The 18,131-nt window shown below is 38.5% G+C and overlaps 1 protein-coding gene across 2 annotated transcripts in view; it reads right to left on the bottom strand.

Annotated features, from left to right (window-relative positions):
* The window catches only part of sh3pxd2b (SH3 and PX domains 2B), a 48,594-nt gene that overhangs the window by 24,685 nt on the left and 5,778 nt on the right, over positions 1-18,131 (bottom strand). For both annotated transcript variants that reach the window (XM_079847001.1, XM_079847002.1), the window contains exon 3: positions 3,393-3,468. In XM_079847001.1, the coding sequence (XP_079703127.1) occupies positions 3,393-3,468 (76 nt within the window). The remainder of the gene's footprint in view (positions 1-3,392; positions 3,469-18,131) is intronic.

The raw sequence follows: 18,131 nt of genomic DNA, 5'->3' as shown, positions 1-18,131 counted from the left end.
ACAGGAACAGCTGGACGAAGCTTAACTAATCAGAAACCATAGTAACTAACGACAACTCATACAGACACTAAATAGAACATAATTGTGGCATATAAGTATCAGAAAGTTAAAGCTATTATAATATAGCTTTTTAAATTAAAATGACCTTTTTCTTATCCTTCCCCAAATCATCCATGAGGCAGACAGGTTCAGAATAAAGATTGTTTAAATGGTGCACTGCAATGAGTGTGTTTATAAAGCTCACAAATGGATGTTGAGTGTGTGTACATGATGCTCAGCTAATTACAGGAGTTTCTGTGTAGATTGGTGACAAAGTGCTGTGTCAGTAAGCCCAGACACTTGTTAAATGGTTGTAAAGAGCTGGTATGTAAGACAACATTCAGGTGCTTGTAGACTGTCTGATTCACAAGCAAACAAACCATCCAGCCTGCTTAATTACAGCCAGATGTTCATTCTAAACAAATTAACAGTAACATTCTGAACTTGCTGAAAAAAATATTGCTAGTACTGTGGGGGTGAGCGAGGCACAACCTAGCGCAGGGATAGTTGTAACACACATGCTAGCATGACGAAACTTAGTGTATTTACTAGTTGCCATATCAACACTACATTGAGAAAAAATTGCGCCAAAATTAAAAAATGTTTGGAAGATATCACTGAACAATTATATAACCACAGCAAAACTAAACTTCTTACTGAAGTTTTTTCACCTCAGTTTTTATTATTTATTTAAAACAAGACATCTGCTATTATTTTAATTTGCCCACATTGTTTTGAATGTCTCGGTTACATATGTAACCCTCACTCCCTGAAGGAGGGAACAGAGACGTAGAAGGACGTACCGACTAATTGGGATCATGCTTAGGGAGCCTGTCATCTTTGAGTATTGATAAAACGAGCCAATGCACATATTGGTGTGCAAGCTTTGCATCCTCGCTCCACCCCGCAGCGCGGGTATAAATACGGAAGTGGATGCACGCACCACTTGTTTTTCCGCTGAGGAGCTGAGCGGAACCCGGAGTCCGTGGTGGTCCAGCAATAGTGGCGACGGGACTACGTCTCCATTCCCTCCTTCAGGGACTTAACCGAGACGTTACCTTTCAGTTTGGTCACGTTCGACGTATTCGGACGTACCGACTGATTGGGATCCCCATTAAAACTCCACTAGTGCTGCCACCTTCCAGTGCCTAGACAAAAGCCTCCTGACCCCCCGCATTATTGAGGAGGAGATAGGACAGGTCTTAGGCCAGGGAAGTCACTGCTGTTCCACAAGACCCACTCAGTCAGACTTGTTAACACTGGGAAAGTGTGCCTTTTCGTTGGAAAGGATTAGCTGCGGAAGCCACATCCTGACCGAAGGGAGGTAACATGTGGAGGATACACATATGGACGGGGCGATTTACCGGGCCGTACAACATATGGAATGTCACTGAGGTGGCTCCAGCCTATAACGGGGGGGAGACGCAACCGGTCAGTGACGGCAGAGCAGGCTCTGCCAAGGGAAGACACGGGCGCAGGGAGCTGTATCATGGAAGAATACACATATGGGATCGCCGTAGGGATCACAACATATGGACCCAGCCTAGCACAGGTTCCACCAGAGCATACGAGTGTTAGGCCTGGCCTCAGACGCTCTGCTACGTCTGATGCCGAAGGGTGTGGAGGAACTCAACAGGGTTCGGCTAAAGAGGAACTCTACTGGAGTAAGAATGGCGCGCGTATCCAGTCCATAGGAGGGGAATGGCGCAACAATCTGACACTTCAAACCGGGCTTACAGTGAAACTGGCTTCATGTGAAGGGAGCCCGAGGAAAGCAACCGGCTTGAAACATAGGCTATTTTTCTAGGCCCAGGAAGGAGCTACACTCTCTCTTTGGAGAGGCTCACTACCCAGGTGGGCACGATGCACCTTGGGTAAACACACCAAGATGGCAATCACTATTCAGTGGGCCAACCTCTGCTTGGAAACAGCCTTCCCTTCTGCAGGTCTCCGTAACAGACAAGAGCTGGTCTGAGGTCCTGAGGCTTTGCATTCTGTCCTGTAATAACCGCAAGTAGCGGAAGGGACAGAGAAAAGCCAGGGCTGGGTCTGCCTCCTCCGGGGCAGCGCTTGCAGGCTCAAAACCTGGTCCCGTTTTAAGGGAGAGGTAGGAACCTTGGGCACATATCCAGGCCGGGGTCTCAGGATATCGTGAGAGTTGGCCGACCCGAATTCCAGGCAACATTCGTCGACCGAAAATGCGTGCAGGTCTCCTACCTTCTTGATAGAGGCAAGCAAGCAGGTTTCTTTAAAAAACGAATTTTTTAAAGAACCGAGGGGAGGTCTCTGAGTGCAGTAGCACCAGAGATAAGTCCCAAGAAGGTATAGAGGGGGTCAGGGGACGACCGCATCCAGAAACGCACAGGTGGAATGACTTTTTTTTTTTTTTTTTTTTTTTTTAAAAAGACGCAAACGCACCCATGTTGCTCTTTCAGAAAATGAAAAACTTTTAACTTTCTATTTATAATGTAGGGGGCGGAGCTTCAGATTCTAGAGAGCATTTGATTGGACAGAAAATTAGATGAGTAGCTGAGTGATGTCATCAAAATCATTTATCCATATTGTGGGGTTACAAATTTAAGAATCTGTTTAAGATCTGCTGATCTTATGTCCTTACATAACATAACATGAAAAACTAAGGTAGAATACATTGAATTTAGCATTTAAGGTTATGATGAAATCAGCTGTTAAACAAAGTTTCCAGCAAGAGATTCCTGCCAGTCCTGTTTTCTCTACTGTAAGTTAAATGAGTCATATTACTGAGACTCTCACCCTTTGTCTTTAATGGCTACTTTACTTAAGTTTACTTAAAATGAACTTGACGTATACTTTTATTGTAGGAGTCTGCGTACTTACTTTTACAGTATGTGTACTTACAGTGTGTTTACCCAAGAAAGTACTGGTAAAATAAAGTAACAACATGGGTTAAGGTTAGGTTCAGGTGTAGGTTCAGGGTTAGTACCTAGTTATAACCCAATTGCTATAATAAATACATATTATGTACATGAGGAACAAGAGTGTACAATAAAATCCTACCGAAATATTTTGATTATGTTGTCAGAATAAACATATAAAGATGCACAGTCGTACCAAATATGTCAAATGCCATGCTATCTGCTGGCAGATTCCCTGTTTCCACTAAGTGATCAATACTTTGTAGCAGACACTGCTGATAACCACACATATGCATAGTGAAAAAGGAAATTACAAGTTTACATCATTTCCTAAATGAAAGCAAGAAGTGGCAGCAAAGCGATTCCAAGAAACAGCATATAAGATAGAGATCGGTGTATTTCTGTAGTCTATGACTTGACTTGAATGTATGCAAAGGGTCATTCTGCAATGATGTTTACCTGGTAAAAAGGGAATGATTCTGCGTTTTGGATCCTTCTGTCCACCTTCCACAGGGAATTTATCCAGAAGCTCCATCTGGAAAACAATACAGAAAAACTTAACATCAATGTGAAAAGACAACTCATTTTAGTTCATAGATGAAAAATGTAGGGCAGGACTTGAATGAATCAATTAGGGATTTGACTGGATATTGAGAACAAGTTGTCGCTGATTATAATCCATTCAACAAATGGTCATTCCCCCTCCCCGCGTGCTCTTCATAGATCTACTGACATAGTGGAACATTTTTATACCCAACACCTCCCTCTGTTAATACTTACGTCCAGAATACCCTATAATGATCACTTACAGCTATACGTTATTTTTATTTGCTGGCACCAATTAACATTTTCCTCCCATCTGTAGAGATTTGGTAACAGGCCCTTATTCCAGTCCAAAAGCAGCTGCGGACCAATGAAATCACACCTGTGCCTTTCCAAAGTACGTTAAAGTAGGTCATATGTGCATTTTACACATTCATTCACTAATGACTATAGCAGAGCTTGAATTCATCAGCTGAGCGACGTTTTCCAGCACAGCAGTTCTGAAATGCGCTAGGCCCAACAATTTACTTATAATGCAATACCCAACATATAGCTAACCAGTGAAAAAATAGCTGTCATCTTCAACCCAGGCTCATTGGAAATACATGCCTGTGGTGACATTTCTGCAAAATCATATTACGTTGCTTCTTGCATATCATGCACTATGATAAAAGTAGGGATGCACGATATATCGGCCACCATATCGGTATTGGCCGATATATGTTCATTTTTAATGTTATCGTTATCAGCCTGATATGAAAATGTGGCCGATATATTAAAGCCGATAAATAATGGATTATTTCCTTCAGTTGAGACACTTTTCAACATGATGGTTTTTATTTGCTAGAAATATGATTGGAATCACTTCAAAAAGGAAAATATAGTATAGTGCAACATGTGCAATGCAAGTCTGTCATATAGAATAACTCATAAAATTATAAGAACATCATTATAATTGTGCTTGGGACATTGCTTTTAATGATGAGACTTTTGTTTTTGTAATCTCAAAATTATATAAAACTTTGGATTTAGATATATCGGCTTTAAAATAAAAATAATTATCGGTATCGACCAAAATTTTCATATCGGTGCATTCCTAGATAAAAGTTTTTTGAGGCCATATCACAGTATTGTGCAATGAACCACATGAAAATAGATTATTCGAATCGATAATCTACCCCTGTAATCATAATTTATGTAAAAAAGACTGAAACTGTATGTATAGGTATGTTATTGAGTTTTACAAAAATCTAGGTAGAGGCAAGTTTTTCCAATGAGCCTACGTTTCGCATTTCAGATCACATCATTTTGTTGTGTGATTAATTTTGCTCATAAATATAATGATGACTTATATAGCATGTGTAATGAGTTACAAATGGCTGAGGGAAACTGCATGATGTAAGTCTAACTGAACAAATAAAAACAACAGATGTAATGAAAATTGAAAGCTTTTCACTATTTTTTAGCATACACTTTTGCCGTAAACAGCACGAAAGGAATGCAGTGCACTGACACGTTAAAAAGTTAAACATTAATAGTGCCGTAGTTCTCACTCGTGTCTTTTCGAGACTAATGACGAAGCAAAGAGAGGCTGTCATTCTGCCAGACAAAGCTTTTACTGTTGTTGGCCAATTCATTAAGTGAAGGAACAATGTCTTCTACTGTGACTCAGCACCATCTGAATGACGGCACATTGATAAAACTCTTTATTTTCTCTTTCGCACAGACAAACGAGCTGCATGGGTCCATTACAGAGCAGAGTCTGCCTCTTCTGAGATTTCATTTTATAGCTCCACATAACTGTTTCAAAAATAAAACTTGAAAGCTTCATAATGCAAAGAACTTCGTAGACCAGTGGTCTCCGACACAGTGTATTAGACTTCAGCAGGCCTGAGAGTCATATAAATGGCTTCGATTTTAGTAATGCTATTTTACATTTTAAAATTTTACACTTCCAGTAAAAAAATAAGACACAGATACTCATACTTCAATGCTATTTTCAACATTTTAGAAAAACAGTAAATTCAATAAAACAAATAGAAGTATGGAAATTATGTAATGTTACAAAGATTGTAAAACAAACATCTTCTGTGTACCCCTGTACATTTCAAATATCCTTCCCTTTTGTGACTTCAAAATATGCTGAGTTGAGACGCATCAAGCCACGTTTTATGTCAACGATTCCATAAGTCACTGGTTCCTACGCATTGTACGTGGAAGTGCAAATAAAATTTTACAACTACTGCAAAGAGTTTTCAGTTAACCTTGGTTTAAATTTATGAGTATTTTTGACACTTTCATTCTATTCCTCTCATCTTTTTTGTGGAAATAAACAGTGTCTGCATTCTACAAAAGAACTAATGTCATGGTCAACAAAAGAAGGAAAGTCATACAGGTTTGGAACGACAAGAGAGTGGGAAAATAATGACACTGGGTGAACCAACTGCTACTAATAATATTTTATACACTAACCCTGCATACACATTTCCAAAAACAAATCATGATTCATCAACAACTTCCATACTAAAATGTAATATGAATTTCCAGGAAAAATAAAAGGAACAACTTAAAACACATACGTAAGTATTACAAACTCAGGGTGGACTTACAGACACACAAGAAAAGAGTAAGAGAAGGTGCATTACAGCTTGAGCTGCGAACTTTCTCTACATGTATACAATTGGTGTCAGAGGTCTGTAATCTGGGTCTGTATAAAGGGTGTTTACCGGGGCATTGCTCGAGATTCTTGCTCTCAAGCAAAAGAGCTTCTTTAGAAAGCATCCTCTGTTTGCTGAGAGTGATGAACGGCTGTGCATAAAACCCTTATCTGGAAATGGTTTGGTCGTGTTATATGCAAATTAATAACCTTGCTCATTTAGAATACTCCAAATTCATTAACATTAGAACCAGGTTAAGAACAAAATCATGTACGTTTTGTGAATTAGGCTAATTTATTTTTGTGAAAAGTCCTACGCATATAAATATGAATCATTTGCATAATTATTAGTGAATGAAACCCAGTGTTTTCAATAAAAGACAGTAAATCAGCCCCTTAGAGTAACAGCAGTGGATGTGAGGAACTGAGAAGAGAACAAGTAAAAGCTGCCAAGAACACGACTCCAGTAAATGTTGTTTATAGGAGGAATTGAAATTCCTTTATGATAAATCTATACAATCAGTTCTTCCTCAGCTGAACAAAGAGAAAACCCCTTCCCACAGGACAGGCATCTTATCCGATGTGAAGAGCAGACATACGTCTCTCTGGAGTTCACATATGCTAATCACATCCATATGTCTGAGAGCCACGCCTGAGTTAGTGTTCAGCAAAACTTGAGCTGTTTGGACAAGTAAGTTGCTGACATACAGAGGAATTTATGTTTATCATGATCTCCAAAACTTGAAATGCTTTAAAATGAGTTTTGAGGGCAAATATAAAACGTGTCTACACACAAATATCTTTACAAAACTGGTTGGTTGAAATGGTGTCCAGATTGTGCAGAGCTGTAACCTATAAATTCGCAGCTTAAATATACTATAGTTTTGAGTTTGGTTGAACTTTTTGTTCACAACATAATAACCCCACCTCTATTTGTGGCATTTCGTAATATTTATATTATTATTCTAAAATGTGGGGAAAGTAATAATTAAGAATGTTGTTAGCCTATATGTTGTAATTTAAGTAGTAAGTGAGTAGTAAAAAAGTTGTTATTTCAATAGTAAGAACATGCAACGTGTAACAAGGACACTGTAAAATAAAGTGAGTCTACATTTCTTAACACACTTAAATACACTTTTAAAAACAGCACTTTGTAATGTCAAATAAAATTGTTACTTTACAGAACCTTTTAAAACATAATCCTTTGTCATGCTTTAAAATCCACTTATTTTGATGTGTTGTTTAATTTTAAAGGGGTGGTATAATGCACTTTTCACAAGATGTAAAATAAGTCTCTGATGTCCCCAGAGTGTGTATGTGAAGTTTTAACTCGAAATACCCCACAGATATTTTTATATAGCATGTTAAAGTTGTCACTTTTTGAGGGTGGGCAAAAAAACGCACCGTTTTTGTGCCTGTCCCTTTAAATGCAAATGAGCTGCTGCTCCCGGCACAGGGGGCGGAGCTACAACAGCTTGCACTCACACAGACATGCACTGAAAATTTCAAAAACTTTTAGCCTTTTATGTTCAAACCGGAGTCAGATGATGTCAACGGAGTCAATGATGGAGATAGGACGTTGCGATAAACGATAATATTGTCGTACTCATAATATTGAGACCGTTTTCATCTAATATAATGATAATGGCTTAATAATGCAGGTACACCTTTTCAAAGATCTATAAACTTTTATTTCTAAAGAATATTAAACATTGAAAATGGAAAACATTTTAAATATCCACAAAAATGAACAAAACAACCAAAAACAATAAAAGCAATGGACTCTCAGTGTCTGTTAACAAAAAATTTCACTTGAATAAATACCAAAAACAATAAATATAATGGATGTAAACAAAATTGCACTTCAAAAAATATTAAACATTAGGCTCATTAGACATAAATAGTGATACATTCCATAACAGGCAAAACTGCCGGTTAGGACCTTTGTAAACAAATTTTAAAAAAAAAGCCTCAACAGGCCATATCACACCATTTTGCACTGTCCTCCTGTTACTTTGTCGACTAAACGCCCGAGTGATTGTGTACTGTCGGGAAGATGGAGACGCAATTTATTGCGTATCTGCTACGCACTGAAAATACTTGGTTAGGATTAGGGGTGAGGAGTGCGTGCGTATTACACGCCATAAAGTGCGTATCATATGCACGCAAAAACTATTTTTGGCGTAAATGGCGCGAGAAATAACATTTGTGGTATAGATACGCATTTTCATGAGATCGGGCTCGCTGTCGCATTTGGCTTTGAAAATAATTCCATCTTTTTCTTTTTTTCCCCCTCCAACTCACAACTATCATCTTCTCTCTCTCCCAAGGGCGTAGGTTTGATTTTGAAATTGGTGGGGACGGGGACATCCCCTGAAGCTGAGCTGCATCTGTCATTAAAGGGTCATTGATAGGGACATATCAGTGTCACTGGATATTGGTAGGGCCATGTCCCTAGCGTCCCTACTAAATTCTACGCCCCTTCTCATTCAAAGACCACGTGACTGACAAGCGCCGCGGGAGCCGCCTTCCCACACAAAGACCATGCAACTGACAACTTGGGTTCACTCCTCCTATACGATAAGGAACCGAGAGTGGTCATCCAGTCTATTTGGTAGAGAGCATGGTAGAGAGAGAGAGAGACGAGGAAAACAAACAAGCATGCAAATGGAATTATCGCGGCCGGAAAAATTATCAAGCTCATTTTTTTTATCGTGCGATTAATTGATTTATTGACTATCGCGACAGGCCTAGATGGACAACATGTAGAAGCAACAGGACACTTCTGAATGTTTAGTTGATGAATTTATGTAGCTGATGTGTAGTTATCTTCTAGTCATTGATTAACATATTCTGTCTCGATAATCGCTAAATCGTGTTTTATGTAACACGGGGCGGGGTTTATGTAAATTTTAGGATTAGTGATGTCACTAACCCGGGATGAATGTCGTGTAGTCTCTACCAGCCGTTTGTTGTAGTCCTTAAAAAGCAATTTCTTTAAAAGCAAATATCTCCCTTTGCTTTGAACTTTGAGCGTTGTAACTTTGCAGATGTTGTTTATGCTCAAACAGCAACATTACACACTAACTAAAGTTAGAAAAGTGAAATCATAATCAACCACCCCTTTAACTGTAGTGTATGTGTGTGTTTTAAATGTAGTAAATTGCAACTCGATCATTAAAGGGATAGTTCACTTTGAAATTCAATTTTGGTAAACACTAGACGTCGCCTTGGCTACGGCAGTTCATTGGAACGAATGCCGTAGGCAAGGCGGCATCTATTCTAGTGTATATATATCTATGCACCAGTCTGAGTACACGTCACACACCAGGATGTGCGAGCGCCCTCAGATCACTTGGACGTGGCTGTGTACAAGAGTTAAAAAACGATATAAATACTGTTCGTTTTCTCACACAAACCGCTCGTTTCGTGTCTTAGGCCATCAATGTGTACTTACGATGGGGAATTGTTTAATTTGGACGATGGGGAATTGTTTAATTTGGACTCTGTGCATGCTCTTTGAGACAGTGACCACAGACCTGCATTAAATGACTGACAGACAAGAACGGTTTGACCTAAAAATATCAAAATTGAAACTACTGCGGAAAAAAAGACACCTACATCTTGGATGCCCTTGAGGTAAGCTAAAACATACCAAAATTTAATTTCAAAGTGAACTATCCCTTTAAAAATGTGTAATTACAAATATATTTACATGCATGATGCCTGCATGATTTATATATTTTCTAGTTTATATTGTGCCTACAAGTGATTTGGGTGTGCAAGGCACTATATTTTTTATTAAGTATATTTTAGTTTACCCTGAATGCTCGTCAGTACTTTTGTCAGTACATATTTGAACCATATTTCAAAGACAATGGAAGTAAAAATGGCATATGTAGATGTACTCAAGTCCTGCTTAAGTGGATTGAACTACTTGCATTCTATAATAAGTTTTAATGTAATTGTAAATAGCATGCAACTGAGTCTCAGAAAACATTACATTCATTTTGCACTTAATGAAATTCTTAAGTAAATTATTTCAAACTTTTTTTTAAAAGTATGCTAAAGAATCCTTATTTTTCAAAAGGGCAAACTCTGTGTCCTGAACATGGATTAAGAGAACACAGACTGATATTATCTGATAAAAATTATGCTATGAAAGATTAATTGAACTTAAAGAAATTCTTCACTGTGATGCCATTAATCAAATACAAGTTAAAACTCGCAATCCCAAAAATTGTGGTATGAATGAAAATGTATGTTCCACCATTTGCAAAACTCCCAAATACAGAGAAAAAAAATGAAACACAAAACCACATTCAGACGACTATAATACGATCTGATTCACTATTGAAATGCATTAGTGGTTGTCGTATTTACACTCTGCATGCCCTGCCTCATTGCTGCTATGTGCTGCATCAGCACTAGAGTTTCTCAACAACATGCTTCTTCATGGAAGAAAGACAAGCAGCAAAGAGTGAGAGAAATGGAGGGAAAGTTGAGGAAATAGTCACCAAAGCAGTCACATTCGTCATATGATAGAGACATCAAAGAACGAATAAATATGAGTTAGCCGATGGCAGTGAATGACAACTTCAATTGCATTTCTAATCACAATCTGTGTCAAAATGATCACAACAAATTATTTTATTTCAAGTTGAATTTATTATTATTTATTTCAGTGATTAGCTATTTACATGAATCATCTTGGTAAACAATTGAGCATTGTTTTTTTGTTATTTCTCCACTTCATCATAACCATGCGATTTGATATGAAGTGACTGTGTGTGTCTTGTCCATAACACATGGCTATAGACATTTAAAATAAAGAAGGAACACCATCAAACTTAACCTTGAATATGCTAGGTTCAGTAGAAGTTAAGCTCGATCTATAGCATTTTAGTATAATACTGATTACCACAAAAATCGTATGGCATTATGGTATCATTCCCTTTCTCAGGGAACCGGGGTTACATTGTTCAGAGTAGCATAAGCGAGGACATAAAGGAAAAGGAAAGGTAGGATATAAAGGAAAAGGAATTTTTTTTTTTTTATTACTTTTTTTTTTTTATGAGGATAAGTGCTCATGGAAGAGAAGGCTTTTCAGTTGTACATCCATAACCCTAAGACCTTCTCTTTCAAGGGAACTCAATACTGCATCAGATTGATGCTATGGGGACGTCAATACCAATGCCACCATACTGCCAAATGCCTGCCCAAAGGATGTGAATAAGCACATTCTAAGACCAAGCCAGGAAGAAAAGGATAGTCCCCTTTTCTTCATTATGTGGGGGCAACGCATTAATAGATGAGGGCAAGAGTTCCCATCCTTACATAGATAAACACATCTAACTCTACCGCTAAACCAAGAGGAAGCAACACCAAAATCACGTCCGTCAACAACTTCAATAGAAAAGTGCAGGTTGCTACTGTCCTCAGACTAAGCACAAACTGCAACACCTCTAACTCTAGCGCTGTTCCTGCTCTCACCTTCGGCCTTATCACGATGCCGAAGAGGGTAGCAGAGGAAGTGGAACTCGACCACCAACAACTTCTAGGGATACACAATATCGGCCACCATATCGGTATCGGGCGATTTATGTTCTTTTTTAGGGTTACCGTTATCGGCCCAATAAGAAAATTTGGCCGATATATTAAAGGGATAGTTCACTTTGAAATTAAATTTTGGTATGTTTTAGCTTACCTCAAGGGCATCCAAGATGTAGGTGTCTTTTTTTCCGCAGTTGTTTCAATTTTGATATTTTTAGGTCAAACCGTTCTTGTCTCTCAGTCATATTATGCAGGTCTGTGGTCACTGTCTCAAAGAGCATTCACAGAGTCGAAATTAAAACAATTCCCCATCGTCCAAATTAAACAATTCCCCATCGTAAGTACACATTGATGGCCTAAGACACGAAACGAGCGGTTTGTGTGAGAAAACGAACAGTATTTATATCGTTTTTACCTCTTGTAACACAGCCACGTCCAAGTGATCTGAGGGCGCGCGCGCATCCTGCTGTGTGTCGTGTGCGCAGACTGGTGCATAGATATATACACTAGATGTCGCCTTGGCTACGGCATTCGTTAAGAACTGCGTAGCCAAGGCGACATCTAGTGTATATATCTATGCACCAGTCTGCACCAGATCACTTGGACGTGGCTGTGTTACAAGAGGTAAAAACGATATAAATACTGTTCGTTTTCTCACACAAACCGCTCGTTTCGTGTCTTAGGCCATCAATGTGTACTTACGATGGGGAATTGTTTAATTTGGACGATGGGGAATTGTTTTAATTTCGACTGTGTGCATGCTCTTTGAGACAGTGACCACAGACCTGCATGAAATGACTGACAGACAAGAACGGTTTGACCTAAAAATATCAAAATTGAAACTACTGCGGAAAAAAAGACACCTACATCTTGGATGCCCTTGAGGTAAGCTAAAACATACCAAAATTGAATTTCAAAGTAAACTATCCCTTTAAAGCCAATACATAATGGATTATTTCTTTCAGCTGAGACACTTCAGATGCGCACTGTTCAACATGATGGTTTTGAATTGCTTTAAATATGATTTGAATCACTTCAAAAACGAAAATACGGTTAAGTGCAACATGCGCAGCGCAAGTCTGACATATAGGCTACATAAAATTATAATGAGAACATCATTATAATTGTGTGCCTGGGACATGGCTTTTAATGGTGACTTTTGTTTTTGTAACCAGGATCTCAAAAATTATATACAAATTTGGATTTAGATTTATTGGTCAATATATCGGCTATCGGCTTTGAAATATAAAGAATTATCGGTTATCGGTTTCGGGCAAAATGTTCATATTGGTGCATCTCTAACAACTTCAATGGAAGCGGGCAGGTATTCCTGCAACCAAGTCGAACCCAGTCTGCACGATCACCTCTGAGCTAGACCTGTGGGAGGGGCAACTAGAAGAGCAGCCTTCTCTACTTATCCATCGCCCTTCACTGGGGCGTCATCTTAAAGGCTCGTACCTCTGACCCCCAAGGGACTGGCTGTGTGGCCTTGTACTTATTTGTCTACTCAGTACCTTGCAAGCTCTGAGGAAGGGCATATAAATTGATGCTTCTACATTCATACTCTCACTTCAAGCTCCTGTGCTGGAACTTACTTTGTCGGGAGCTAGGGAGGCCTCAGCTATGCATACATCCGCCAACAGATTCCATGGAAGAGGGCAAGTTACTTATAGCTCTACCATCCTCAGCCACTGCACTGCTACCACCACCAGGATCAGCTAGAACCACTTCTGACTTCATCGCCATGCATGGAGCACATACTCCTTTCCGAACCAGGGAGGCAACAAAAGAAATAAAAAAAACGACTAACATGATTAAACCATGGGGTCGCAGCTGCCTACATCTCCCAACTGGAAGAGGGCAGGCTACTACACCGCTACTAACTCCAGGTTCTCAATCGATTATCTTAACTCTGTCACCACTCCGAAAAGGAGTACAACAAGGAAGTATACACTCTCTCCTCATGCAGAGTGCTGAGGGGGCAGTCAAAAAGCAAACTGAGGATTCTCCCATCTCTCTGCTTATAAAACCACCTTTTTCCTCCTGCACTGAAAAAAGGCTGCAACAAGCTATGTCTACGTCCAATTGTCACCTCCAGCCCAATGGGGGCCAGGAAACATCTCAAGATGAGGTCCATCTCTTTATATCTAAGACCTCTCTCAGATCCCTCCAGGACCTCCTGCGGGCATGCCGGTTCGACGCTCGACTCCTCAGAGTCAGGGTGTTGGCAGCCACGCTAGCCTTCTGACCATCTCTCCAAACTCTGGTGCTTGGTTGGGGTCCGGAGGCTCTTTTGGGGCCGAAGGTTCAGAGCCATGGCGGGGAATATACATAGTGAATGTAGCCAACTGAAACTTTGTCTCTCTGAACCTCTCGACTACTCTCAACTGCAGTGCCAAAGAGGCCAAATAGCAAAACCAGGGAGTCAAGAAGAGTCATTTTATCTCTCTGCCTGATCCCCGAAAGGTTCATCCATAGAACGCCAATAACGCGGGCAGTCCGTTTGGTGGCACTTAGGGCTAAAGAAGGAATTGTTTCCACCTCAACTTCAAACACATTAGACTCCTCGAAGTCAGATCAGGCCATTATTATGTTCTCAGGCAGACCGGAAGAAGCCACAGAGAACTCCTGAGTTAGCGGGTGAAGACTGAGTAAGGGGAATTCCCGTCTCAGATCTCTCAGAACGTGACCTGCGATCACCAAGATTTTAATCTCCGAGCTGCCTTAGGGGCGCAGATGCCAGGCTTCCATCATCATCAAAGAGATCCCGGCAAGAGCAGAGTTTTTTATTTAGGGTAAAACAATCACAATGTGGGCAGCCACCTCTCTCAAGAGATGCCCGGGCATGCAGCGCTCCCAAACAAAGGTTGTGTGTCCCAAACACAAATAGTGTGTATCATTGTCTGTCAGAAAGCATGTGCAAGGAGGCACACATCTTTTAAATGCTTTGCTTGCCATAAGAACTCCTAACCAATGGAATCTAAGGACAAACAATGACACACACACATCAAACAATGTGGCTTCCTAAAGACGAAGAAGATGATGTCACATGTTTGAACGTCTATTTATAGTCTCACTGACTCGCTTACCATTCGTAACCTGACTATTTCAAGGTCAATTTCATTGGCGTGTTGGCACACACGCTTCAGACACTGGCCCACACAGAGGCGTTCCCATAGCGTCAATCTGACGTGGTGTTGAGTTCCCTCGAAAGGGAACTTCCTTTAACTTAGCTTTTTATAAATTTTACTTATGAAAACATGGCTGTATGGAAATCTATTAATATTGATGCACACCTCTTGTGGTCAATAAATTATTATAATATTACAATATATAAAAAATGTATCCATTATAGCGCTACAGTTAACATTTTCAGACCTATGAATTATTTGAAGGGCTTTTGTTCATTTGCTAAAAACCAGATTTTTCCATGGTATGGTTCACATTTCTGTGGAATTGCCCATCAGAGAAAATATCCTGTAACATTTTCAGGAAGCTGTGGCACACCTCGCAGAGGGGATTTCTGACCAATTGTCCAAATTTAGTGAATAGCTTCAGTTGTGCTAAGTGCTTCTAATAATAGTGGGTTTCCGTTATAAACTGTTTACAAGTTTTTGGCTCCTATAATTTGAGAGAAGAAGAGTCAGCACAGATGTACACCAGCAAACAAGAAGTTCAGATAAAATTTGTTCTCTCGCAAGCCTTGAAGTTTAGTGCTTTGATCTGTGTGTACTTTATATTAGGCATTAAACTGGTGATCTCATTCTCAAGAACGACTCACTTACATTAAGCATACTCAATGATCTTGATTTTACATTCATAATTATTAGGGCTGTCAATAGATTATATGTAAACTGAAAAACTTACAAAATGTTATGATTAAATAACTAAATTATTCACAATTTATAAATAGATAATTGCTCAGAAAAGCCTCCTAATGAAGATCCAATGTCAATTCAATGTCATTTCAAAAGACAATCTTTTTTTTTTCTTTTTTATTTCATCTGAGCTACAGTAATTTAGTATTAATATAGTTTATTATTCATGTGCAGTCTTTGAACCTTAAACTTAGCCTCTTTGTTAAAGGGGTTGTATAATGCCCTTTTCATGTAAAATAAGTCGTTGATGTCCCCAGAGTGTGTATGTGAAGTTTTAGCTCAAAATATCCCACAGATATTTTTATATAGCATGTTAAAATTTTCACTTTTTGACGGTGAGCAAAAACACACCGTTTTTGTGTCTGTCCCTTTAAATGCAAATGAGCTGCTGCTCCCAGCACAGGGGGCGGAGCTACAACAGCTTGTGTCCTTTTACCTCACACAGACATGCACTGGAAATGTCAATGTTTATGTTCAAACGTGTTATGAGTCAGACAATAATGGAGAGACTCAAGAAGAATTGACAACATGTAAAATGCAACATTTCTGAATGGTAAGTTGATGAATTTATGTATTTATTAGGGATGTATTGATACCCTAATTTCACGATTCGATACATATCACGATACTGAACTCACGATACGATATTATTGCGATAGACATATGATAAAAGGAAAAATGTACTGTTGATTAAATGCTAAATTTGATATAACATTGTGGGTGTAAATGAACAGGCTTGGACAATGGTGACACCAGAAAAAAAGTATTCATGTTTCTGAACCTGAAGATACAGGATTAATTTAGACGAATATGCTCGCACTCTGTCACTGGCTAGAGATATAATGTAGGCCACTTTTTACTGGTAACATAAGACATTTGGCATTATCAGGACCCACTAATATTCCCCCATTATTATACATTATATTCAACATAACATATTGTAGTTTAATATAGTACTGACTCTGAAAACGTAAATTTTTTCTCACAGGGTAATTTTTATTTTAGGTGAACTATCCACGATACATATTGTTGCATTTTTGTATTGCGATATATTGTGACACGATATATTGTTACACCCCTAGTATTTATGTGTATGAATATTGATGAATTTATGTGTAGTTATCTTCTAGTCACTGATTAGCATATTCTGTCATGATAATCTATAAATCGCATTCCCGGGGGAGGGGTTTATGTAAATTTTTGCATAAACCCGGGAGGAATGTCGTGTAGTCCCTATAAATCGTTTGTTGTAGCCCTTAAGAAAAAAGCAATTTATTTAAAAGCAAATATCTCCCTTTGCTTTGAACTTTGAGCGTTGTAACTTTGCAGATGTTGTTTATGCTCAAACAGCAACATTACACACTAACTAAAGTTAAAAAAGATAATCAACCACCCCTTTAAGAATGTCTTAAAAACTAGCAGTTAGCCAAGGAGTACAGAATCTTTATTTTTTTTATTTTTTTTTCAAAGTAGATAAATTGAGTTTTTATGTAATAGACTTTATTTTTTTAATTTTATGACCAGTCTTAAAGGAAAGAAATTAGATGACTAAGAGGTCAATGTGATCTGGACGAGATATCATTTCACAACTCATGAAGTTCCCTTATGAATCAAAACATTCAGTGTGCCAATTATTATATGCCAAGGCCTGGCCCAATGAAACTTTTTTTTAGACATTCTGTGTTGTCTATTTAATTTTTTTCTGGATTTATGATTTAATACAAATATATTATCAAAAACAGTGGTAATCAAACGTAGGCACAAAACATTAACAATTTAATTTATCTTTTACATTTTTTTACTTTTTTTTTGCAAAGTGCAGCACAACTGAGGTTTACTGTTAAAATTAAAATATGAAAAACAAATTGTGTGATATTCCTTAAAAATAAAGTTATTATTTAAGTAATCATTGTATTATTAATATTACTATTATTACTTTGAGAAGTACATTCTACTGTACAAAAGTACTATATTTCAGTCACAATTTAGTTAACTTTAATTTTGATGATGTCTGGAAAACTGGTACGTTGCCTGTCAGGATCTAAATGTGGCCAATCTGACTAAGTACCGTATGACCAACATCCAAACAATCAGCTGCAGTTTTCTTGGAGCGAAAAAACAAACAAACAAAAGGAAACCGATTTAAATGCTGACACCGCCATATTGCAGACTTCCACCAACAGGCCAAAATCCAGTTCACCGGTCTTGTCACAGAAGCATACTCAAATTAGCTTATATCTTAAGTAAGTTTCTACACACTTCTCTCAAACAGAGCCATGAATGTGATGGCTTTTCCTGTTGCACCACTGAATTCCTGCCACATAAACGTCAGCAATTCAGTGACCATCAGTGAAATCCATGTTGATCTCTCCAACTACTAAGCTTTTAGATCTGCACATGACATCAAACTTAAGGTTTGGCATCACTTCATCAAGGTTCCTTGACAAAGAACAGCCACACTGGTTAAGTTTTCCATTATGCTTAATGTTAGCAAAAAGGATGCTAATATTTGGATTCATTATATTTTCATTCACATGTTTATGATCACATTAGTATACTGTAGGCCTA

This window comes from Squalius cephalus (genome assembly GCF_949319135.1).
Source record: "Squalius cephalus genome assembly, chromosome: 17".
NCBI classification, from domain to species: domain Eukaryota; kingdom Metazoa; phylum Chordata; class Actinopteri; order Cypriniformes; family Leuciscidae; genus Squalius; species Squalius cephalus.
The sequence above is the reverse complement of the archived record's forward strand: the minus strand, read 5'-3'. Positions and strand labels throughout refer to the sequence as shown.